This window comes from Hydra vulgaris, chromosome 11 (assembly GCF_038396675.1).
Source record: "Hydra vulgaris chromosome 11, alternate assembly HydraT2T_AEP".
Taxonomy (NCBI): domain Eukaryota; kingdom Metazoa; phylum Cnidaria; class Hydrozoa; order Anthoathecata; family Hydridae; genus Hydra; species Hydra vulgaris.
Window position 1 is genome coordinate 18,949,052 of NC_088930.1, and position 25,583 is coordinate 18,974,634.

The 25,583-nt window shown below is 30.3% G+C and overlaps 2 protein-coding genes and 1 non-coding gene across 3 annotated transcripts; 2 read left to right on the forward strand and 1 right to left on the reverse strand.

Annotated features, from left to right (window-relative positions):
* Positions 1-47: 47 nt before the first annotated feature.
* LOC100209532 (proteasome subunit alpha type-2) lies at positions 48-9,502 on the forward strand. The gene is made up of 8 exons (XM_065810364.1): positions 48-328; positions 6,357-6,433; positions 6,729-6,802; positions 7,676-7,734; positions 8,062-8,184; positions 8,268-8,423; positions 8,510-8,567; positions 9,233-9,502. The coding sequence occupies exons 1-8, from the start codon at positions 288-290 to the stop codon at positions 9,350-9,352; spliced, it is 708 nt and encodes a 235-aa protein (XP_065666436.1). The 5' UTR covers positions 48-287; the 3' UTR covers positions 9,353-9,502.
* Positions 9,501-10,692, reverse strand: LOC101235420 (cuticle collagen 34). Its single transcript, XM_065810365.1, has 3 exons — positions 10,535-10,692; positions 10,255-10,346; positions 9,501-10,150 (listed from the first exon to the last, which is right to left on the reverse strand). The coding sequence occupies exons 1-3, from the start codon at positions 10,561-10,563 to the stop codon at positions 9,696-9,698; spliced, it is 576 nt and encodes a 191-aa protein (XP_065666437.1). The 5' UTR covers positions 10,564-10,692; the 3' UTR covers positions 9,501-9,695.
* Positions 10,693-13,495: 2,803 nt separating this feature from the next.
* On the forward strand, positions 13,496-13,572 carry trnar-ucu (transfer RNA arginine (anticodon UCU)). The gene has a single exon. It is a non-coding gene; the product is annotated as a tRNA-Arg (tRNA).
* The last annotated feature ends 12,011 nt before the right edge of the window (positions 13,573-25,583 follow it).

Sequence of the window (25,583 nt, forward strand, 5' to 3'; positions counted from 1 at the left end):
ATAACAAACTAATATTATTTAAATCACGTGTGTTTTAAAAAAATTGTACTTATGTTATAAAATGTAATCGTAAAAACAATGTAGAATTATTTAAATCTAAAAATTAAGGTATAAATTTATGGTCGTAATCTGTTATTTCTTGATTATTGCTGACTAATCGTTTTTTTAAATGTCCAAAACAAGATGCTGTTTTCGGCTTGGCTATACTAACTGATTCCAACGTCTTTGTATAAAAACATTCGTTTTTATGATTTTATGATTACTTTTGATATAATCAAGTAACAAATATGCAATCTGAAAGATACAGTTTTAGTCTAACTACATTTAGGTAATTCTATTTATTTAAAAGTTTAATGTTGTATTTGTAACTAATTTTTTTAATAAAAAATATAAGTTTATTTATTAAAATTGTTTCATTGAGCATTTTGGTTTGGTTAGGAATGTTTGTATCTACCTATGAAGGACATTTATTATTCCAAGAATTTCTAATTTCGATTATTATTATTTTGGTTATATTGATTTTTTTCTGCAGAAAATATTATTCATTTCATAAATTAAATTGATCAAAATATATAAATATTATGTCAAACCTAATACAAAGTGTTTTATTAAAAGTGACATTTTTACATGGCTCATTAGCTTAACTTTCTTTAAGTCAAATTTATCAGAGGCAGAAAAAAAATTTGCAAATTTGGCAGCTAAACTTTCATTTTAGTGAAGGTGTTTGTATATATGTGAATTTTTCTTTTTTTAGATTCAGACTATAATCTTAAATCTATCATTTTTTAGACTAAAACTCTACAGATTTAAAAATTGGTTTTCCAAATTATTTAACTAGAATAGCCCCTGTCTGATAATATTTCCTTTAAAATGTCTTTATTTGCTCATGATAAAAAATGATTATTTTTGATCACTTAAAACAAACAGTCAAATCTTTAATCTGATCACTCTTCTGAAATAGGTTGTTACTCATGTGGCTGGTAAATTTTAACCCAAACAAAAGTCAGTTATTTACTGCTAATAGTTATCACAATATTGTTGATATTCCTATATTGATGAAATGACTAAGTCCTCAGCACTTTGTCTTTTTAGATTATCATTTCTTTCTGACCTTTCTTGAAAACCATATATATAATCCATTGCAAAGTTAGTATCTACTAATGTTACTTCTCTTTATCTCAAATACTACAATGGTTGCTGCTTAAGCGAGCTATCATTTGTTCCATCAAGCTAAACTCAATCATTATGAATACACAATACAGTAAAAGGATCAGTTACAATAAAAGGATGTGACAAAGACTCATCATTCAGCAATGTTGCATTCTTCCAGAGTAACTGTTCCTTCATGCTGAAAAACTTTTATATAGTTTTTTCTTAAACATTAAATTTTTTTCTATCTTTATGTTTTAATGACTTATTCAATTTAAAGTTTTTTAAATCTTCTTAAATTTTATTCTATTCAAGTCTCTTCTTTGTTTTCTGTTAACTTCCAAATTAAATAGTATTTGCTTGCAGCCTTGGTTAGAATAAGTTTGTTTAAAAAAAGTTATTGTTCTTTTTATTTTTATTATCATTACCTTGGTGTCACTCATTTGATTAAATATAATTTATTAAGAGCTCTTGAGAAATTTTAGGTCGTGCAACGATTCTGTGAATAAAAAATGCATTTTAACCCAATCAGTTTGATGTTTAAACCATCTTCATGGCCAAGAATAAACAAAATAAATAGAAATTTATGATACAGGTTGCAGATAACAATATTACGCCATTTATCATATGTATATGTGTGTGTGCCATTTATCATATGTATATGTGTTACGCCATTTTTCATATATATATGTGTGTGTTTGTTATGCCATTTATCATATATATATGTGTGTGTACACCATTTATCATATGTATATGTGTGTTATCATATGTATATGTGTGTGTGTATATACATGTATATATATATATATATATATATATATATATATATATATATATATATATATATATATATATACATATATATATATATGTATATATATATATATATATATATATATATATATATATATATATATATATATATATATATATATATATATATATATATATATATATATATATATATATATGAACCAAAGTTTTAGGATTTCAACATGGACCACCTCAGATTTTGATGAAACTTGTTGGGTTTGTTAATATCAATGAGAAAAGCAATTCCTGAAAATTTCAGCATAAAATCTTTTGTGGTTCATGAGATATGGTCAAACAAAATTTCAGAAAACTTTGTAGTTTTTTTTATTGTATACAACTCTAGACTTACTTTAATAAAGATTTGACATTTAATTCTTGAATGTCACATTTTTTACATAATGGATACCTAAAAAACCGAAAAAACTGTTTTGCAAGTATAAAAAGTTGATTTTTGATGAGCCAATATACAAAACCTGCAGTTTAAGAAGTGAAAAGAAATATTTTTTTAGTTTCTATATATGGTAGGCTTCTAAATTTTTAGAAATTTGCTGATAAGATACAATTCAGTAAAAAATTATAGATCTCTAAAAATGGCTGCGGCTAAAACTTAGTAAAATGTGCCTCCACTTCAAACCACCAGTAACCTAGGATCAACACCGGTTTTAATAAGATTTTTTTTTCTTCTAATTTAATAGACTTTATTACAGTGATTTCAGAAAAAAATATTGGGGGCTTTGTCAAAAGACTTATAGCTATGGCCGGTTTACAATCACTTACAGATCCTATCAATTCACCTGAGAAAACATATGATTGATGTAGACAAAATATTAAAGGATTATATTTTCAATACATTTCAAATGATGTAATTACATTGCATAAAGTTTAAATTAGAAGAATGTTATGCTACTTGTTCAACAATTCCGGGAACAAAAATCACCATTGTTTTATACCACAATCATTATCTACTATACAGACAAGACAGGTGTTATTTGACAATATGTATACTAATATAAATGTACCTAAAATACAGCATATAGCTCCACTTGCTTCTCTTCACCAGGAATTAATATAGCATGTATTTATGATGCAAAATTGTTTTTAGGCAATATTGTGGAAATATCTAAAGAAAATTAAGATGTTTTTGTCAAGTTCATGAAGTAGTCTATTTCCTTAAACTTATTTACTTAGCCACATAAAGAAGATATTTGCTGCGTTCCAATAACACACGTTTTATGCAAAATTAGTATGAACTATCAGCTCAAGAAAAAACTGAATTATTACATTGTACAATAGTATAAGTAACATAATTAAATAACTGTAACAAACGTAGCTTGTTACAGTAATTTAATAAGTACGTTTTATACATAGTTTTTTGCTAAAAAAATCAATGTTTATATTGATTGTTTATTACATAATAATATTCTTTATTGCATAATCAACTTTTGCATTGTGTTGACAAGTCAACTCTTATAACTTGGTATAAATTGAAATCTAAATTTGAAAATGATAATCAAATAAATCAAATTTATGGGAAAGGGTGGAATAGTGACTTTATTGGAAAAATATTATAAAACTTTTAGTCATGTTATTAAATATTAGGTAAATTAGACTTAAAGACTTTCATTTCAGTTTCACCTAATAGGCTACTAATAAGCTTTATATGAAAGCATTAAAAACTAAATTTCAGTTTTTATATGTGTATGTTTAGTGGTGTGTTTGGGCATAAAAGCACTTCATATAGACTTATTTCTAGTACTGATTATGAAATACTTTTAAATTCAAACAAACTTTGTATTACAATATATAATACAAACTAAAGTACAACAATAACTTTATATTTATTGTTTTAATGCATTCTGGGTAAATTTCATTGTTCTGATTTTGTAACTTCCCCATGATAACCCACTATATTTTTTTCTGAAATCACTGTAATAAAGTCTATTAAATTAGAAGAAAAAAAAAATCTTATTAAAACCGGTGTTGATCCTAGGTTACTGGTGGTTTGAAGTGGAGGCACATTTTACTAAGTTTTAGCCGCAGCCATTTTTAGAGATCTATAATTTTTTACTGAATTGTATCTTATCAGCAAATTTCTAAAAATTTAGAAGCCTACCATATATAGAAACTAAAAAAATATTTCTTTTCACTTCTTAAACTGCAGGTTTTGTATATTGGCTCATCAAAAATCAACTTTTTATACTTGCAAAACAGTTTTTTCGGTTTTTTAGGTATCCATTATGTAAAAAATGTGACATTCAAGAATTAAATGTCAAATCTTTATTAAAGTAAGTCTAGAGTTGTATACAATAAAAAAAACTACAAAGTTTTCTGAAATTTTGTTTGACCATATCTCATGAACCACAAAAGATTTTATGCTGAAATTTTCAGGAATTGCTTTTCTCATTGATATTAACAAACCCAACAAGTTTCATCGAAATCTGAGGGGGCTCATGTTGGACCTTAGTATAGTTGGCATGGAATGACTCATATATATGTACAGCCCTCGGAATTAGGGTCGGTATTTGCAATACCAACCTAAATGCCGATCTCAAAGTGTTTGAGGTCGGCAAAAATTCGCCAACCTCATTTCTATGTTTTATATTAATCCTTTGATGTCAAATATTTTTTTCTGACCTGATGCTGACCTCTAATAGTCTGAGGTCGGCAATTAATTTCCGACTTCATTTTTCCTAATTCCGAGGGTTGTATATATATATATATATATATATATATATATATATACACAATATATATACAAAATATATATATATAATATATATATATATCAACAAGTGCTTATCAGAGTCTTGTTTTCCAGCCTGCTGGAAAGCCGCATCTGTTATCCCTATCTTCAAAAATTCTGGGGAGCGATCTGATTCGTCTAACTACCGTCCCATAAGTCTTCTTCCTATCATAAGCAAGGTTTTTGAATCTTTAATTAACAAACACTTAATTTCTCATCTTGAATCTAATAACTTACTTTCTGACCATCAATATGGATTTCGATCTTCTCGTTCTACAGCTGATTTGCTAACAGTAATAACTGACAGGTTTTATCGTGCATTAGATGAAGGTGGAGAGGTTAAGGCCATCGCTCTTGACATTTCAAAAGCGTTTGATAAAGTTTGGCATGCTGGTCTTCTCCATAAGCTTTCTTCTTATGGTGTATCCGGCAACATCTTTAAGATCATTGAATCCTTCCTTTCCAATCGTAGCATAAAAGTTGTCCTCGATGGACAACACTCTTCTTCTTATTCTGTAACTTCAGGGGTTCCTCAAGGTTCTATCCTTGGCCCTATACTCTTTTTAATTTACATTAACGATCTTCCAGATATTCTCACATCTAAGGTGGCATTGTTTGCTGATGATTCTACCATTTATTCTTGTCGTGATAAGAAACCAACACCCTCTGATTGCCTGGAGGGGGCATTTGAGCTTGAAAAGGATCTCACTTCTGCTACAGCATGGGGCTCACAGTGGCTGGTGAACTTTAATTCAGATAAAACTCAATTTTTTTCAGCCAATCGTTATCGCAATAATTTAGATCTTCCTATATTTATGAACGGTGATGTACTCGATGAGTCACCTACTCTTCATCTTCTAGGATTAACTCTTACTTCCAATCTTTCTTGGAAACCATATATCAAATCGGTTGCAAAATTAGCATCTGCTAAGGTTGCATCTCTTTATCGAGCTCGCCACTTTCTTACTCTGGATTCTATTCTCTACCTCTATAAATCTCAAATCCGGCCTTGTATGGAATACTGTTGCCATATCTGGGGCGGATCTTCTAATGATGCCCTTTCTCTTTTAGACAAGGTGCAAAAACGCATTGTAAACATAGTTGGACCTGCTCTTGCAGCCAACCTTCAACCATTATCACATCGTCGTAATGTTGCTTCTCTTTCTCTTTTCTACAAATACTATAATGGGCACTGCTCGAAAGAGCTAACGTCTCTTGTGCCATCTACTAAAATTCATTCTCGTGTTACTCGTCATTCAATTAAGTGTCATCCTTTTTCTGTGACTGTTCCTAAGTGCTCCAAAAACGCTTATTCGTCTAGTTTTTTTCCTCGAACATCAGCTCTTTGGAATTCGCTTCCTTCATCTTGCTTTCCTGATTCATATAATTTGCAATCTTTTAAATCGTCCGTCAATCGTTATCTTGCTCTACAATCTTCATCTTTTCTCTTACAGTAACTTCCAACTTTAATTAGTGGCTGCTTGCAGCCTTGTTGGAAGCGAAGATGTTTAAAAAAAAAAAAAAAATATATAATATATATATATAAACACACTTAAAAGTCTAAATAAAAATAATATTCATAAAATTATGTTATCAATAGATAACAATTTTCATGTCATTAACTTTTATAAACATTGTTTTGGTTTTTTAGCCCATCTGGAAAGTTAGTTCAAATAGAATATGCGTTAGCGGCTGTATCTGCAGGAGGACCATCAGTTGGAATCAAAGGTGTAATAATTTTATGAGGAACTCTAAAATTAACTATTTAATGTGATACTAAATTCTTGGCACTTTAGGCAATAGAATAAAAGTTTTATTTTATATTATGAATGACTTTAAATATAAATGTAATAAAAAATTAAAAACATACTCTATAAGTAGCGTTTATTTAAAAATAATTAACATTAAAATTGTTTAATTAACATAAACATCAATATTAATTATTTTAATTGTGTCATTAAAATTCAATTTTTTAATGATTCTTCTACACAGTATACTGATATTTTACTTTTTATCACTTAAGCTGTAAATGGAGTTGTTATTGCAGCTGAAAAGAAACAAAAGTCTATTTTATTTGATGAGAAGACAATATCAAAAGTATATTAGTTTTTTTTTTTTTTTTTAATTTTGTATTTATTACCAAATTTTGAGAACAATGTTTATATTTAGCATATGGTTAATACAATAAATTTCAGTTTATTTAAATTGTAGTCTAAATTGAAATAAATTTTCATAATTTGTCATAATAAATGGTCATTTGTCATGATGTATTGACATATTACAAGTATTAATAAGATGTTTCAAATTGAATTTCTTTAACAAATTTGTTGCTTTACTTTACAAATATCTTATAAAAATCATTTTTACAACTTTTTATTTGTCATGGAAATCTTGAGATTGATTACTACCTTTCAGACTAACTAAAGCTCTGCAACTTTCAGTATTAGCATAGTTCTGATTACAGCATATGTTAAAATTGTTTCCAGGACTAACGATACCTAGAGCTGGTGGACACGTGCTAAATTCCATCACCCCTGACTTTTTTTTATCAAGAACCCTTTCTCTTTTTTTTTAGAAAGAACTTTCTAGAAAAAACCTGATAGCACATGTTTCCAACTTGCTTCAGTTAATATTTTGGAAATTATGTACCATTTTAATATTTGCTATAAAGTTTATTTACAGTTTTCTTCATGTTGCTATTAGTTTATATAAAAATTTTAAGTTATCAAAAAAAGTATGTAATATCTTTCATAATGTAAATAAGATGAAAAATTATCTACCATAGTGTAAATAAGAGTCACATAAAGTATGTATTTGTCATAAAAATATAGTATATACCACAATGTAAATAATATAAAAGTAAATCATTTTATATGGTAAAAATAATGAAAAGATTTAAGTTATTTGTATAAAATTATGAACTTTAGATTGCATATTTAAAAGAAACAGATATTTGTATTATTTATTTAGATAGAAATGGTTACTAATCATATTGGTATTGTCTATAGTGGTATGGGACCAGATTTTAGGTTATAATTTTTTTTTATGAAGTTAAAAAATTTTATTTTTAATTTTGTAATTAAAAAATTAAATTTAATGTTAGTTTTTGTTTGAAATTGTATATATTTATTAAAAAAATATGTAGTTTAAAATCAAAATGTATTAAGCAAAAACTTGTCAACTCAAAATATTTTAAATATTCAAATGTTTGAGTTATTGAATGAGCAATTTATATTAGAAACAAAAAAAGGTCAAGAATCCTAAAGAATTTTAAAAAATAAATTGTCTATCAAATATGATAGTATATATAAGTAAATATCATTGTAAACATAAACTTTATGAAATTTTTTCATTAGATTGCTTGTTTCAGAAGCTCGCAGAATAAGTGTTAATTACAAGTTACAATATGGTGAGCCTATTCCTACAACGCAACTAGTACAAAAAGTTGCCAATGTTATGCAAGAGTATACACAGTCGGGGTATGAATATCGTAATATCAATGTTTTAAGATATTTTTGTGACATTTGTTTGCTAATATAAAAATTCTTTTCTTTTTTATAAGAGGTGTTCGTCCATTTGGAGTATCTCTTTTAATATGTGGTTGGGATGATGATGTTCCGTCTCTTTACCAATGTGATCCATCTGGAGCTTATTTTGGATGGAAAGCTACAGCTGTTGGTAAAAACTTTGTAAATGGCAAAACATTTCTTGAAAAAAGGTTGGTTCTCAAGTTGATCTTTTACTTAGTGTTTATTCAAATAGTTTGTTGTATTATTGTAAGCTAATCTAGTTAATTGTTTTTAGATACAATGAGACAATGGAGCTGGAAGATGCAGTTCACACAGCCATATTAACTCTCAAAGTATGTTGTTGTTATGTTGTTGTTATGTTGGTGTCAATTATGATGATAGTTAAAGCATCATTAAAAAAATGTAACACCTTTATGTGTTCTTTATAGTAAAACAACATCAGATTGAAGGAATTAGCTTTTAAAACATGTTTTTAAGGTGGCCTCTTCAGAGGCCACCTGAAGAATTTGATGGGTTTCTAATATTATCTGGTTTTATATTTTTATATTAATCTAGTTCTCAAAAGAAGCAAAATTATATAAAACTTTTAAAAATAATTCTTTTTGTTTTATATAAAATTATTCGTTTAGATTTTGTTTTTTTAAACATACGATTGAAAAAAAAAGAAGAAATTTAATAGTTTTTCTTTCTGTGGAAATGCTCTTATAAAATAAGTTTTTAAAAAAATTTATATGGTTTTGCTTTTGTTTAATTTTTAATAATAATTATTAAATTATTATTAGGGACCCATCAAATCTTCCAGGACCATGTGGCACTTCAATAAATATTTTTTTAAATAATTGATAATTAAAAGCTATTTTTTTCAATTTAGTGTTATTTTAACATATAGAGCATTTTTAAATACAAGGGGTGTAAAAAGATGTTAAAATAAATGTTGCTGTAAGTACCATCCTACAGTCATTAGTGTTATTTGATTTTTTTTGATTTTTTTTTACAGGAAGGTTTTGAAGGTCAAATGACAGAGGATAATATTGAAGTCGGAATATGTAATAAAAATGGTTTTCGTAAACTTACTCCATCAGAGGTTAAAGACTATTTAGGATCAATTCTGACATAATATTGTTATTTATATTTTTTTAATGTGCGTTGCACATAAAAAACATTTGATGGTTTAGGATAGAGTTAAATTTGCGAAGCTATGCATTCATTGTATTTGTTATCTTTGGTTATTGTTACAAGGGTTGTTAGAATAAAAAACGTATCTATATGTTATTTGCATTTATATATTGATAATACGTATCATTTCCAATACAAATATATAAAAATTAGAATTATTTACATATTAATATTTTGAACTAGTTTACAATTCGGGTTAAAAAAGCCATTAATTAAAAATAACAGCTTAACGAGTTTTAAAAAGTGTTCTAGCTTATCAGGACTTATCTCTCTAAACGCACGAGTTATCTGAATGGACAGCAAGCAGGATGGCACGATAAAGTGCAATGTGTCATGCAATCTTCTGGACACATTGGGGCTGGAGGTGGAGCAGCTGGAGGACCGGGTAATCCTGGCGTACCTGGAGTTCCAGGAGCCCCTGGAGCTCCTGGTGGACCAGGATTTCCTGGTTTTCCTGGTGGACCAGGCAATCCTGGTGTTCCAGGTGGACCAGCAGGCGCTCCAGGTGGTCCCGGCGGTCCTGGGAGACCTGGTGCTCCAGGTGCACCAGGAGGACCCATAGGCCCGGTAGGTCCTTGTGGTCCCATAAGTCCATTTATACCTGGAGGACCAGGAGGTCCCGCTGGAGGAGCAGGAGGTAAAAGAAGAATTATACAACAAGCAGCAGGGCAATCTTTTGTGCAAAAAGCAGGTGAGCATTTCTCATTACAACCAAGAAGCTGACGTCTATATGCTTGACCTATACAATGTTAGAATTTTCTTGGTTAAAATATATAATTGTTATAGATAAAGCATGTACAATATTTTTATATAAAAGCTATGGCCATTAATTTTAAAAATAACCTGAAATGTGTCGATGTTTTTCAATGTAGTCGGTAAGCAATGATCCGTGTACCACCAGCACGACGCTATGCATTAGAAATAAGCAAAACATCCTAAAATAAAATTTTGGTTTATTTTAAACAAGATTCTTTTTTTTAATGTTCTTCGTAAATAAAACTTTCTTATATTCTTTTTTTATCTAGCTCTCATTAAATTCGATTACGTAAGAAAACTAATCTGAGTATATTTTTTTAACAACACTTTAATAAAAATTTCTTTTCTTACGAAGATTTTATTTTACCTCTCTGAATATGATAATCGGTTCTTCATATTAATGAGTAGTTTTCTATGTTACTTTTATGAATTTTATTAACTCACAAAGCTGATATCAAGCATGCACTTTGCTTGAATTCGGCATTGTTAGTACTTAACTGACGTTAGAGATAAGCACGCACGGTTTAACTACTCAACAAGTATAATCAAAGTTTTGTGATTAAAAAATCTTTCATCTAGTTTAAAGAAAGAAAGTATTTTTAAAAATTCGTTTCCGGTAGAAAATTAAAAAATGTATGGGAAATTCTGTGAGATACCTAAAAAAACATTTTAATTTGAAATAAATCTCAACTCATTTGCTTGTTTTGAAATCAGCTTTAATAGAAGCTTCCGCATGATTGGTTTTTTTTTTACGCTATGTTTTTTTATGTATCAAGGTCCGGAGACAGATTTTCTCAAATTAATGGCGATAAATAGAAGATAATGAATTCTTTATAAATTCGTTTTGAATAAAAAAATGTACTTCATATAAAAAAATAAAAAAGTATATAATACTCGGAATAAAGCAATAAACTTAAAATAATTTCAAATCTTTTTATAACATTAAACTTTTGAGTGTTTGGATGGGAGAAGCTTAACATGAAAATTGATGCGTTGAAATGAAAACAGATGCGTTGTAACTTAGAGTAAAAGTTTTTTTACTATATATATTTTATAGTTTCAGTAAAATATATATATAATGTAGTAAATTATGCTGAAAAAAATTAACGACCTAGTTGGTGAGTAGATACGGTAGAAAAATAAAAAAAATCTTTAGCAAGAAACGAAACTGAGGTAACAAGTTAAACTAAGTAAATACATCGTTTTTACTTTAAACACTAAGCTCAAGAGTATAAAAGTGCGTTTAAAATTATATAACTAGTATGAAGATGTCAAAGATAGGCATTTTTTAAATTTGTATACCAAAATAGAAAAAACTAAATACAATATACGAAATGATAACTACATTATATGCATAACTTGTATATTACTTGTCTGCTACCCCCCCCTCTCTCTCTCTCTCTTCTGTTTTCTTGACAAAAATTATGCATGAAAAAAAAACAACCTTATTTTTAAAAAAACAATTTTGATTTAATTAAATAGGAACCAGTATGTTACACAATGCAAGTTCAGTAAGTACAAGTCCTAATGAAAGTTTTTCCTTGTCTGTATAGCTGCAAATTGGTCTATGACACCTTTTAAATTTAATTGAGCTGCTATTTCTGCTTCGGTAGTTATTAGGTCTAGTGCAAACAAAATAATTTGCGCCATTGTTGTCCTTAAACGTGTTTTAACGTGCTTAAGAATCTTTTTGCAGTTGTTACGCTAATGGGTAATGTCAAATATATAAATATAAAAATTTGTAAGGGTTTGGACAAGGACTGCTCAAAAATGTGTGCTTCACTTGGCTTTACATGAAATAATGACTCCTAAATTACGTACGTTAGGGATTGATTTATTATACTTTTTTATTTTGTTTCCCATTTATTCCGGATTATCTTAATTTTAACATAAATCTGTATTGAGAATCATCGCTTTGACGAAATCGAGATTACATCAATAAATTGGTGAAATACTCTAGAAGATGAAATAATATCAAAGTCTCTATTAGATTAGTCACGCAGTTTATGGTGAAGAAAGCCGTATTGATTTGCAGAGAGCATTCTATTATCGTTAATGTGCTTGAAGATTTTATTCTTAACAATTGCTTTGACTATTTTGCAGGAAAAAGGATTTTAGTGAAATCGGTCGAGAGTTTTTTAGCAAGTAATTTTTTTTCCGTTTTTTTATAGACCGAGCTAAAATTCGCTGATTTTTAGAGAGTAAGTTGTAATCCAGAATTAAAGAATTTATGAAAGAAATTTGTAAATGAAAAAAATATTTATAAGGATTTAAATTGGTAAGTTAATAATGTCTGAAATATAAAAACCCAAGTTGTCATCATAGGTTTATTCAGATGGAAATTATTCAGAGCAATGTTACTATTATTTCTTTTTTGTGTGCTCTTTTTGCTTTAAACATCAGCTTTTAGGAAACGATTAAGAAGGCAGCCGTTTTTTTAAGTTTATTATTTATCAATTTAGTTTAGCAGTTGATATACCAAGCGGATATTTTTTCTCGGATTCGGTTTTTAATATGTGTAGCAACCCAAAGATCATACTTTTTCTTTATTTAATTAACCTTGGGGATAAAATACTTGCAAATAGTAAATTCTTTGAAGTTATTAAATTAAGCATTTGATCCGCGGTTTTATGCAGAAATAAAATATTCCGTTTGATTGATGCAGTAAAGTTTGATATCGAATCGTAATCACCTGCTGTAACTAAACATAATTATAATTTAACTACTTCATCATGTACCATTGTTTTATGTAAAAAAAAAACCTTGCATCATACCATTTCCAGGCCATGCGTTTTTTAAATTAACATTCAGCAAGGTTAGTTTAACGCAGCAAACGACAAACCCGCCATTTTCATTTGATTAGCTTTTGGGCGACTCTACGTCATATTTTAAGGTTTATGATTTATTTTTTATCATTATATCTTGTATTTTTTTAAAAATTTTTTCTAATAAAAAAAATTTCAAAAAAACGCATTTTTTTCTTTCCTTAATATCTCAAAAAAATCTACGAGAGGGTTAAACTGTTGTTGTGCCGCTAAACAGATCATATGTAAATATATTTTATTTTCTAATTATTAGGGGCTTGGCGATAAGAAAATCATCAAACGTTTTTTTCTTGTCCTGGCCATTTGTATACAAATACGAAAATTAACAGCAAACTTATAGAATTAAAAAAAAAAAGGAATTAACTATTAGTAGCAAATTACTAATCGTAAACGATTTGCACTTTATTTTGTTGCGAAATGCATTAATTTTTACTGTAGATTCACAAATTTAAATTTTGTAATTACTTAAAAATAAGTATTAACTTTTATTCCATTTTAGCGAAGCCGCTGTGGCGCAATGGCGCTGTGGCGCGTTGGACTTCTAATTCAAAGGTTGTGGGTTCGACTCCCACCAGCGGTACGAAGAATATATTTTTACACAAGGAAGTTAAATAAAAAATAAATTTAGCCAAAATTTTAAGGATTTTCAGTAGTTAATTAAATTTTGATGTAAAACTAAACGTTTTAGTGCTCTGACGATAAGGCTGTCAACGGTTCCCCTAGCTTTAGGGGGCACTAGATTCCTCCCCCTCCATTGTTTTTATGATTGATAATGATCGAATACATTACACTGATTAAGAAAATGTCTACTGCCACAAGAATTCAGAAGACCGTTATTTTTAGTTTATTTTTATTTTCACTATTAGACTAATATTAGTTGCAAATTTAATGCGATAATATTAGTCTAATTGGATATTCTTACATCCAGTGCATGCACAGACATTGCATTTAATGTCTTTCCGCTTTCTATGCTTTCTTTCTAACTCGGCTACTTCTGGCTTTAATTCTTATTTATTTCTGTTGTTCCTCAAACTCACTTACTCTTGGTCCGTTAGCCTGCGTTTATGATGCTCTGATGCTCTGAATTAGGGTTGTTCGCCGGGGGCGACTGAATAAGTGCGAATCTGCATAAGTGCGACTGGCATAAGTGCGAACTGGCACAAGTGCGAACTGGCATAAGTGCGCCAAAAGAATTTGCAAACATAAGTGCGAATCAATTGCAAAAACTGGCATAAGTGCGAACTGGCACAAGCGCGAACTGGCATAAGTGCGAATCAATTGCAAAAACTGGCATAATTGCGAACTGGCACAAGCGCGAACTGTCATAAGTGCGCCGAAAGAATTTGCAAACATTGGCATAAGTGCAAACTAGCATAAGTGCGAACTGGCATAAGTGCGAATCAATTGCAAAAACTGGCATAAGTGCGAACTGGCACAAGCGCGAACTGGCATAAGTGCGCCAAAAGAATTTGCAAACATTGGCATAAGTGCGAACTGGCATAAGTGCGAATCAGTTGCAAAAACTGGCATAAGTGCGAACTGGCACAAGCGCGAACTGGCATAAGTGCGCCGAAAGAACTTGCAAACATTGGCATAAGTGCAAACTAGCATAAGTGCGAACTGGCATAAGTCAATAAAATTTGCAAGTATCTACATAAGTGCATACTTGCCTAAGTGCGCCGAAAAAATTTGAAAATTTTGGAATAAGAGGGCGGTAGCATAAATGCACTGAATAGATTTTTCAACTTTTTCTTAGTGGGGGACTCTTGAATATTTTTATTTTAAAAAAATACTCAGTAAATATTATTATTTTGCTATTGTTTGCTATTGTTTCGCAGTGGAAGCTATTAAAGTTCCATTACTTATTTGGAACACATCAGGATGTTGTAGTTCTGAGGGAAGAGAAGAGATATTTTACATAAGTGCTAGAGAGTGCAAGGTAAATTACCATATTCGGACAGATGTCCAGTATTGAGAAGTGAATTTCAGAGTGGAATATGATTCAGTGTGCAGTTCTGTGTACGGTAAGTGTCCTTTAAGTGTTCTGTACGTTGTTTTGATTATTGTGTTTTGACGTTTCTGAGGTGATTAATTAGTTGACGTTTACCGGAAAATAAATGCGTTACAATTAATAGTTAATTGTTATAGTGGAAATATTAATTTTTTCTAGAAATTCTAAGTTATGGTTACTGTATATTTTAGTTTATAGTTTATAGTTGATATCGTTTAAACCTTTGTTTTATCCTAGTTTAAGTTTTATAAATAATATAAATATATTTATTATTTATGCCAGTTCGCACTTATGCCAATTCGCACTTATGCCAATTCGCACTTATGCCAATTCGCACTTATGCCAGTCTTTGCAACTGCTTCGCACTTATGCAGATTCGCAGTTATGATATTCGCACTTATTCAGCCTCCTCGTTCGCCGTAAACAAAAACTTACGAATTTTCGCATTTTTATCTTCCGTATTTCAAGTTGCAATTGCGGAAGTCGTACATGCGCAAATTCACCTTCCGTAACGCACTATACGAAAAAATTAAAAATAATTCCGTAACAACCCTTTACGAAAAGAAACTTGCGAAACAAATCATTGCAAAAGAATACTTGCAAGACAGTTCCTTACGAAAGGAACGTTTCGGAATATGCGCTTCGGAATATAACAGTTTAATGAATGCTCACTCGAAAGCATTCATATTAAACTGTTATACAAAAAATGTTATTATTTATTATTTAAATAAAATAATGTTGTTAAATGATTCTTCAATAGTTTATACATATATATTTGACATACATATATATTTGGTATACACGGCTAAAATCTAAATAGAAAAAACTGAAACTTTGAGTTAGTTTTAAGGGAAAGGGCAACGCTCCCTCCGCAACATGTCTCTATGCCAGTATTTATATATATTTATATTTATATAAAGAACAGACTTTGTTTTACTTCCGACTTTCGGTTGTTTATTGCCTTTAGTTAGTAGAAATGGGGGTTTACTATTTATATTCTTATATATAAAAACTTAGTACTAAATTTGGTTCCATTACAAAGTTTAATTGAACTTTGTTTGTTTGACCGTTGTCATTTCTTACTGAATCTTGCGATTAATTTATCACTACCTTTCAGACTAACTATAGCTTTGAAACTTTCAACGCTTCTATAGTTCTGGTGAGCTTCTATGTTAAAATTGTTTCCAGGGGCGAAGACCCGGGGAAGGGTTGTATTGTACGTGCCCACTTTTTTGCTACAAAATCTTGTAACTAATTTTTACTGCTCTCCAAAATAGCTAGAGCTTTAAAATTTTAAGCGGATTTATAGTCCCAATAACGTTGGGATGTTAAAAATGAAAACATTTTCCAGGGCCAACAACACAAGGGGCAACAAATGCCCTTACCACTTCCCCACCCTGACTTTTTTTTATAAAGGAAAACGTTTTGGAAAAATCATTGAAAAGAATGTCTTTAAAAATTTTTTAAATTTATTTGTTATTTTGAAGGTTAAATACATAACAACATCATCTATTAAAAATTATATCATCTATTAAAAACAATATCATCTATTAAACACCTGTCCAATAAAAATCTATTAAACACCTGTCCTAATCGAGCAAATTAAAATCACTCGTCAAATCGAACTTGTCAGTTTTTTTCTTCCCGCAAAAACTTTCAAATAGTAAAGCCAAGTATATTTTGAGAGGGCAAAGTCTAAAACTAGAACGCCAGCTTGTGCGAAATTGTGAAGAACGACATAACTTTTTTTCAAATAGAGTTGCTGTCCTATGGAATGAACTTTCCCAAACAGCAGTGAACGCTCCATCAATCAATGCTTTCAAAGACAGCATAACAAAGTAACTTTTAGTGACACAATTGCTGCTTTGTCTGTAGCTTCTGGGTATTTTTTTTTGTCAGCATAGAGCGGCCTTGTGTAGCACCTCTCCATCAAACTATAAACAGATTTATTCTTTTTATTTTTTTTTTATCACGGAATAATAAATAATACTATTTTTAAAAATAATTCATTCTTAGAAATAATTTTATCTTTATTCTAATAAAGAAATCTCAAAATGAATTTTTTTTTGAGCCTATAGTACTTTATTAAGCATATATGTGACCATATATATATAAATATATATATATATATATATATATATATATATATATATATATATATATATATATATATATATATATATATATATATATATATATATATATATATATATATTTATATATAAATATATTGTTGAAACTCAGAGATTTATGCCTGGCAGCATAATTTGCATGAACTTGTTGTCAGGTTATACGCTTCACATATTCTAATTATTTCCAATTAACCGCAGATTTTTATTATTACCGTTTAATGATTTTAAATGGTTGGCGTATCTCAGTTTAAAAGGTGTTTCACTAATACCGGTGTATGATCTTTTTATTGAAAGGTTATCCGAAGTGATAGTTTCTTGGTATACAATTATTGAGTAAAAGACAATTGTTTTTATTAAGGCAGTTGCAGTTATTCTTACTAATAGTTGAATTTTTAAATAGTATGTGATTGTTGCGTAAATTTATTATTGATTTCATGTTATGCATGCAACTGTAGCTGATTTTTACAGTGTTCTTGTTGAAAATTTTATGTAGTTTGTGGTCAATTGGAAAATGCTTGGCTATCAAGTTTAACAAGCATTTTTCTATATTTGTGGTGACATGCTAAAAGGAGGGTTGTACCAGATTATTTTGCGTGTACGGTTTTTCTTTTGTTGTTGTTTTAAGTTAGATTGGTAAGAGAGTGAGCAGGAACTTCCCGAGGGTAAGAGGGGCATAGGGGTGTCTAGCCCCCTTACGAATTTTATTAGTCGGCATATTGGACACTGAAGTAGGCAAAATTGGATCTAGAGTTGGCAGTCAACGAGGAATCTTTTTTTTTTTTTTGGCTGCAAAAATATTTTTCTAGGCCTTAGTCGGCAAAAAACAGATATATTACCCCCCTCCTCCTTCAAGATCACTTCGGAACGGCCCTGAAAGAGGGAGATATTATATATATTGGTGTGTGAGTATACGTATGCATGTGTAAAAAATATATATATATATGTATATATACGTACATATGTATGTATATATATACATATGTATTAGGGTGTTTCTTATTTTGAAGATTCGATTTTTGCATGGGCCACCCTGCCATTTGGTTCATTATCATAAAAAAGTAATACCTTTTTTTTTTTTCTTTTTCAGAATGATTTTTAGGGGTCGCTACCGACCCTACAGTATTGCGCAAATATACCCTAAAAATGCTTATGTTGCGTATGATGTTATGCAACAAAAGTCATTGGTGCTTAGCGTACAAACCTCTTTTAACTAGTAATTTTTTTACTTTTAGTGTGCAGAATTGTGTCTATAATGCTTAATTATTCCTTTTGCAGGTTAAACTAGTGTAACTACTGTACAATGATGGTTTCATCAACCAGTGCAACGATAGCTACCAGAAAGAAAACGGAGATATGGCTTATTGGACAGATGTCCTCTTCTTTAGATATTGTGCTATGCTTCCATCAAAAAGAGAAGTGTTGGCCCTTTTCTTCCATTACAAGCAGATTGCTAAGCAAAGCATTAGGGAAGCATTACATTCCACAGCAAATGATGTTTTTGAAGTTTGGTCAAAGGCCCGAATACCAGTGCAATTAAAGAAATTCGTTGTCCCTAAAATCGAAAACATTTACAAGGAATAGGAAAAATTGAAGAAAAATAAAGAGAATAACGCTAAGCGTTCAGATTATTTGAAACAAAAGGAAGACCAACGCATTGGAAATGATCACCATTCAGGAGGATAAGGACTTCCTATTATGCCAAAGAGAGAAAATTCAGAGAGGCAAAATGGTTCCAGTCGATAAGAAATTAGCAAAGCAAGAAGAAGTATCAAGAAAAAGACAAAAAGAAATGAACCAAAAAAGGGACCGAGAGGAGATGGCAAGAAAATCTCGAGAAGAAACAGTTGTTCTTTCATCATCATCTGAAGGTGAAGATAACCCTAAAAAAGATAGCATAACTCAAGAAGATGCCTTGCCTGGTAACCAAGATGACCTTGAGCCATCAACTTCAAGTACACCGGCTCCAAAGCATCCTAGACGTGGCAGGAAAAATATATTGAATGAGAAGTTGACGGCTAATTTAGATGTGGCTAAATTGTGTGATCGTGGGGCGGCACTTGTGTTAACACCGGCATTACAACTTCTTGGTCATGATCCAACAGAATACAATGTTAATCCAGCTTCCATTCAAAGGGAACGAATAAAACACCGCAAGAAGGTAGCAGAAGATTTAAGAAAGGGATTCAATCCAGAAGTTCCTTTATGTATTCATTAGGATGGAAAATTAATCGCTGACATCACCGGTAAAGAAACTGTTGACCAACTTCCAATTCTAGTATCTGGAGTAGGAGTGTAGCAGCTTCTTAGTGTCCCAAAACTACCATTAGGAACAGGTGAAAATGCGGAATCTGCAGTGCATGACGTGTCAGTGGCATGTGGAATTAACGATCAAGTAAAGTGCATGTGCTTTGATACTACTGCAGCCAATACTGGGCCAAGAAATGGGGCTTGCATTCTTCTAGAGCAGAAGTTTGGGAAAGATATGTTGTGGTTGGCATATTGTCACCACATTCTGGAAATTATTTTGGAAGCAGTAGTTTTGCTGTGTCCCGGCCCTTCAAGTGGATCTGACATACCACTCTTTAAAAGATTTCAGAAAAGTTGGGTCTCATTTGATTCTACAAAGTACCACACAGCACATTTTGATAAGAACGCTTCAAATGCACTTACCGATATCACTGATGAAAGAATCGTCTTTTGCAAAGATCAACTACAAATCTTTCAACCTCGTGACGACTACCGAGAACTTTTGGAGTTGTCTATTGTTTTTATGGGAGAAGTACCTGTGAGGGGAATTTTATTTAGAGCTCCTGCCGGTCAATACCGTGCTCGCTGGATGGCGAAAGCTATTTATGCGTTGAAGATTTGGATGTTTAGAGACCAATTCAGGTTGACAAAAAGAGAGAAGAAGGGAATAAGGGATATTTTCCTTTTCACGTTTCGAATCTACATTACAGCCTGGTACAGATTTCCTGAAGCAACCTCAGCTCCTAGACTTGATCTGCAGCTCTTGAAAGACTTAGATGCCTACAAGACCCAGCATTTTGAGATCTCAAAAATTGCTGTGAAGAAGTTACAAGGGTATCTCTGGTACCTATCAGAGGAACTTGTTGCTTTAGCTTTTTTTGATGACGAGGTTCGCCCTGAGACGAAGGTCAAGATGGTCCAAGCATTGAACAATGTTTCAGATCAGATACCTATGAAACGGGCTACTGTGGACTGCTCAGTTATCCAAGAAAAGAGACTGGAGGACTTTGTCACGTTTAATACACGAAAATTTTTCAGCATCTCAGGACTTCCATCACACTTTCTTCAAAACAGTGTGAGCCAATGGGAACATGATGATGAATTCAAGACTGTACTGTACAAGTCCACTGTTCGAAGCATGAAGGTTGTCAACGACATTGAAGAACGCGGCGTAGCACTAATGAACGAATATAATATACTACATACAAATAACGAAGAACAAAAACAGTTTCTGTTGTTGGTCGTTTAAAAATATAGACAGAAATATCCTGACAGAAAAAAGACAACTCTCATGAGCGATTAATCTTAGTACAGTAACTATTGTCTTAAATAAATCTTCAATCAAAGTAAAAAAGCATGTTTATTGCTGTCTTTTAATAAATAAGTAGAAATGCAATGACAGAAAATGGATGTTTTTGATGCATGTAATAAGTAAATAAATGCGTACCAAGTAAATGAGTCATTATCACCAGTCTCCATAAGTTTTATGATTTTTTCCTATGTTAATGACTAAGAGCACGTAGTAAAATATGCCTTAAATTTCAATGACACCCTAATATGTATGTATCTATAATATATATATATATATATATATATATATATATATATATATATATATATATATGTATATATATATATATATATATATATATATATGTTTAAATTATTCAGTGTTCAGTTTTTATGACCATGTAAAGATTACCCCCTCCCCCGCCAGTTTGAGGGGGCCACAAACTTTATGTGGCCATAAAACTGAACACTGAATAATTCCAAGTTCGATCCTCACCACGTCCCTGGTAGTACCGCGCTCATCTTATTTCTCCGCGCAGCGACCTTGTTTGTCAAGGTTTGTGTTTTGGAGTTATAGAGTTGAGAGAGAGGTTATAACCACAAATAGCCTTCTCATCTTTAGTGGCCTTCTCGGCCTTCTCGGGAGATGAAAAAGGTGAAAAAGGTAAAAAAAAAAAATGTAAGCATAAAATTTGAAATCTGTTGATGAATACATAACTAGTTTATATTTAAGAAAAAATAAATAATTCAACTCATTGCTCTCACGTTTAGGGGAGGGGGGGGGGAAGGTGAGATATAAGAATTTAGGGTTTCTTGTTCCCATTCTCTTATCACAGTAATTTTTTTTTGTGAAGAATCTTTTCGTCATACAAATGGACGTAAAAAACTTTGGAATATTTTTTTTGTTTAAAAGTTGGCTCTTTCAAACATTTAAAAACCTTCCTATTACACTGTCTATATATATATATATATATATATATATATATATATATATATATATATATATATATATATATATATATATATATATATATATATATATATATATATATATATATATATATATATATATATATATATATATATATATACATTTATACAGTCCTGGATTTACCTATAGACCAACTAAGCCGCGGCCTAGGACCCCGCGATTTTTTGGGACCCCAAAACTTAAATGATAAATATTTAAATTTGCTAAGTAAAGAATAAAGCTATGAAGTTAATTCTTTTAGCGTGTATTTTAAAAACTAATTGTTATGCGGACATAGATAGAAACATACATAAATGTTTAATGTTCTCAAACATTTAAACATCTAAAGTAATAAAAATTTCCTTTGACTTTTTGAACTGATTGCAAAATTTGATTCATTCCTATCAGAACACATTATACATTATGGTCAAATTGGTTCAGAAAAAACTTCGATGAATTGGTTTCTTTAATGGCAAAAAATGTTCTGAAAGCGTAACTGATATAAAAGTTTTAAAATATTTTGGAATTTTAGTAGATTCTATGCCTGACTTATCTTGTCACGATCAACTTTGTGTTGTTCTAAGATACGTGCGTGAAAAATCCCTAGAACTAATTGAATGATTTTTACAGTTTGTACAAATTGAAGGTCATACCAAATCAAACATAGCCATTTTTACAGTAAACTCCTTGAATGAAATTGGAATCAACTTTTCAGACTGCAGATCTCAGTCATATGATAACTTCTAATATGTCGGGAAAATATCAAGGAATGCAAGCAAAAATTTTTAGAAAAAAATAATCTTGCCAAATATGTTTCTTGCGCTGGACATTCTTTAAACGTGATTCGATCTTCTGGAGCTGATGTTTGCCTAGAAACTATAAAATATTTTGGCATCATTCAATAAAATTACAACTTATTTTCAGCGTCAACAAAAAGATGGAGTGTTATTGAAAAAAAAATAGTTAGCATGAAAAAAAATAGCTAGCATGGTCCAACCACTTTTGAGAACAAGAAGGAATGCAAGATCAGATTCAGTGAAAGTAATCAAGCTCTCTTTTGAAAATATTTTGAGTTCCTTCACGGATATTTTTATCAAAGTTTTTTTTTTTCATTTTTTAGGTGCTCCCAGAAGTCCTTACGGTCTTATCACGGAGCACCGCGGGAGAGCATTTAACTAGAAGTTCACGCCTCCTTCCTTACCAATGTCGCTTATTGGGCTGGAGCCGGGATCGAACCCGGGACTTCTGGGTTCTGAACCAGAACTCTAACCACTGCGCCACGGCTGCTCTAAAAAAAAATTCGGCAAGGCAATTTACTTAGATTCAAATAAAAGGATCATTGTATATTAAGAATCTTACACAACCTTTGGATTTTTAATTAATGTGAACATCGATAATGCGAAGCTGAAGAAATATGTTGTAGAAACCGTTAAAAAATATCATGAAGATATCGATATGTCTTTGTTTAAATAAATTTTGCAATTTCATAACTTTATCAAAACTAAATATCAAGAAACAGCTATGACTCACTTATTCATTTACAAGCTGATAAAAGAAAAAAAATTTAGATATTTCATTTTCAAATCTTGAGACATATATGAGAACACTATTATGCTTTATTATAACCAAGGAGATATAATAGTATGGAGGGAGTACAAAGCCAAATATTTTTTAAAATCATAGTACAGTCATTGTTGAATAATTATTCCAGAGGCAAGTTTTTGCAACTGCATATGATGTAAGCATTTTAGCAATTACTAATTATTAATTTGTATATTTACGCCAATATAGTATGATATTTATAAATCACGATTGTATAAAAGTAGGGCTCTGTGATAAGACAGAATTATGTCTTTTTCTTGCTCTAGCCATTACTTACTTTGTTGTATATATATATATGAAAATTGTATTTATTGTAGAAGGCAAAATAAGTTTAAAAATGTAAAAAAAAAAAAAAAAGTCAAAATGGCGCTTTTGCTTTGAAAAATAAAAACTTTGAAATGTAATTTGTAACCATTGTAAGGGATTGGCCTTAAATTACGTAATACAAACTGTCACAATGAACAAAACAAAAAAGATCAAAAAAGATCTTCCCTCGCAGAATCTTAGTTTAAAAAATCTGAAAATTTAATTGTGAAAAATAGTCATTTCATACACCCTGATATAAATGTTTTAGATGAAAACAACAGAAAGCACTACACAATGAAGTTCTCCAGGCCTCAAACAAATTATGACCTTATGATGAAAATGCTTTGCAGCTACGTTACTAAAGTGTCCGGAATAAAAAGTAGTCAAGGAAAAGTCAAAGGCTCCAATCAACCTGAGGAGGCCAAAGGCCTCTTGATGTACTAATGAATGATATATGTTATCACCTAGATTTATATATATATATATATATATATATATATATATATATATATATATATATATATATATATATATATATATATATATATATATATATATATATATATATATATATATATATATATATAAATCTAGGTGATGACATATATCATTCATTAGTACATCAAGACGGATCCAGCATTTTTTCATGTGGTGATCAACAGTACCAAAAGCTTTAGACAAATCGATGAATACTCCTAGAGTAAAATAAGAATTTTTAAAAGCATCAGAAACGCTACGTGTTAGTTGGAGTATGGCGTGTTCAGTAGAACTGTTTCTCTGGAAGTTGAATTGATTATTATATAAAAGTTCAGTATCAACAAAATAATTGTAGACTCTGTTGTACATTATTCTTTCTAATATTTTAGAGAAAACTGGAAGAACTGAAATAGAACGAAAATTTGTAATGTTGCAATGGTCACCTAATTTATAAATAGGAGTTATTTTTGCAACTTTTAGAGAGCCTAGAAAGAATCCTTGAGCAATAGATGCTTTACAAATTTTAAAGAGTATATTTTTCAAAACGTCAAAGGAGTCTATTAAAACATTTTCATTGATGCAATCAGCTCCAATTGCCTTATTTCGTTTTAATGATTTAAACGCTGCTTCAAATTTGCTGTGTTGTTAGGTTTGAAAAATTTAAAGTTAAACTAGGTTATGTTATAAACTCATCAATTGATTTGTCATTAAGATAAGGAGTTTTATTTGATAAGCTCGTTCCGATTGAAGAAAAAAGTTTATTATCTTATACAACCCATGGAATTAGCAGTAGATGAGCATAAAATATTGAGGAAAAAATAAATTTTTGATGATCTTGTTTTGTTCTGATGTAATTATAAAGTATTTAATAATAAAAAATTATAACAGGGATGGTAAACTATTTTTAACATTAAAACAATCAAAGAATATTAACTATACAACCAAGTAATCAAAATAATTAGCACCGTCGAACATGTATATTGAATAATATTGAATACTTAACCAAAAAAATTCGCAATAAAATCAGTAGCCTACCCGTAAAAGACGTTATACCATCTAAGGAACCTGCTCAACTTATGCAGCTTTCCCCTACAATTAATTATTTAAGTTGTTAACTTTTAATTGTTAAATTTGTTTTTGTCGCTTTTATAAGAAAATTTTCTATTTTTTAAGATAAGTTTTTATCTTTATAAGATATCTTTCTGTCTGTAAAGATTTTTTTTTACCATTTTAACCCAGCTAGCACATCTACGTTGGTAAAGTGTTCGAACGATGTTGCGAGTTGCGTTGGCACAACAACGGTGACCAACGTTGTTTTTAAATTATTTTGCTTATATCAGTTTAACTCTTGCTTGGTCACCTTTAATTTTTACCTCAAAATGTAAGATTTATGTTTAAAAAAAAATTATTTAGGAGACCGAAAAAAGTTTAAAAACTTAATTTTTTTTTAATTGATAGATTGCCTGTTCAAACCCAAACCCTCTCTCAATGTAGCAGCACTCTTTGTATGTTTTTCCTATTTTTCAGTCAATGTAGCAGCACTCCTCGCATGTTCT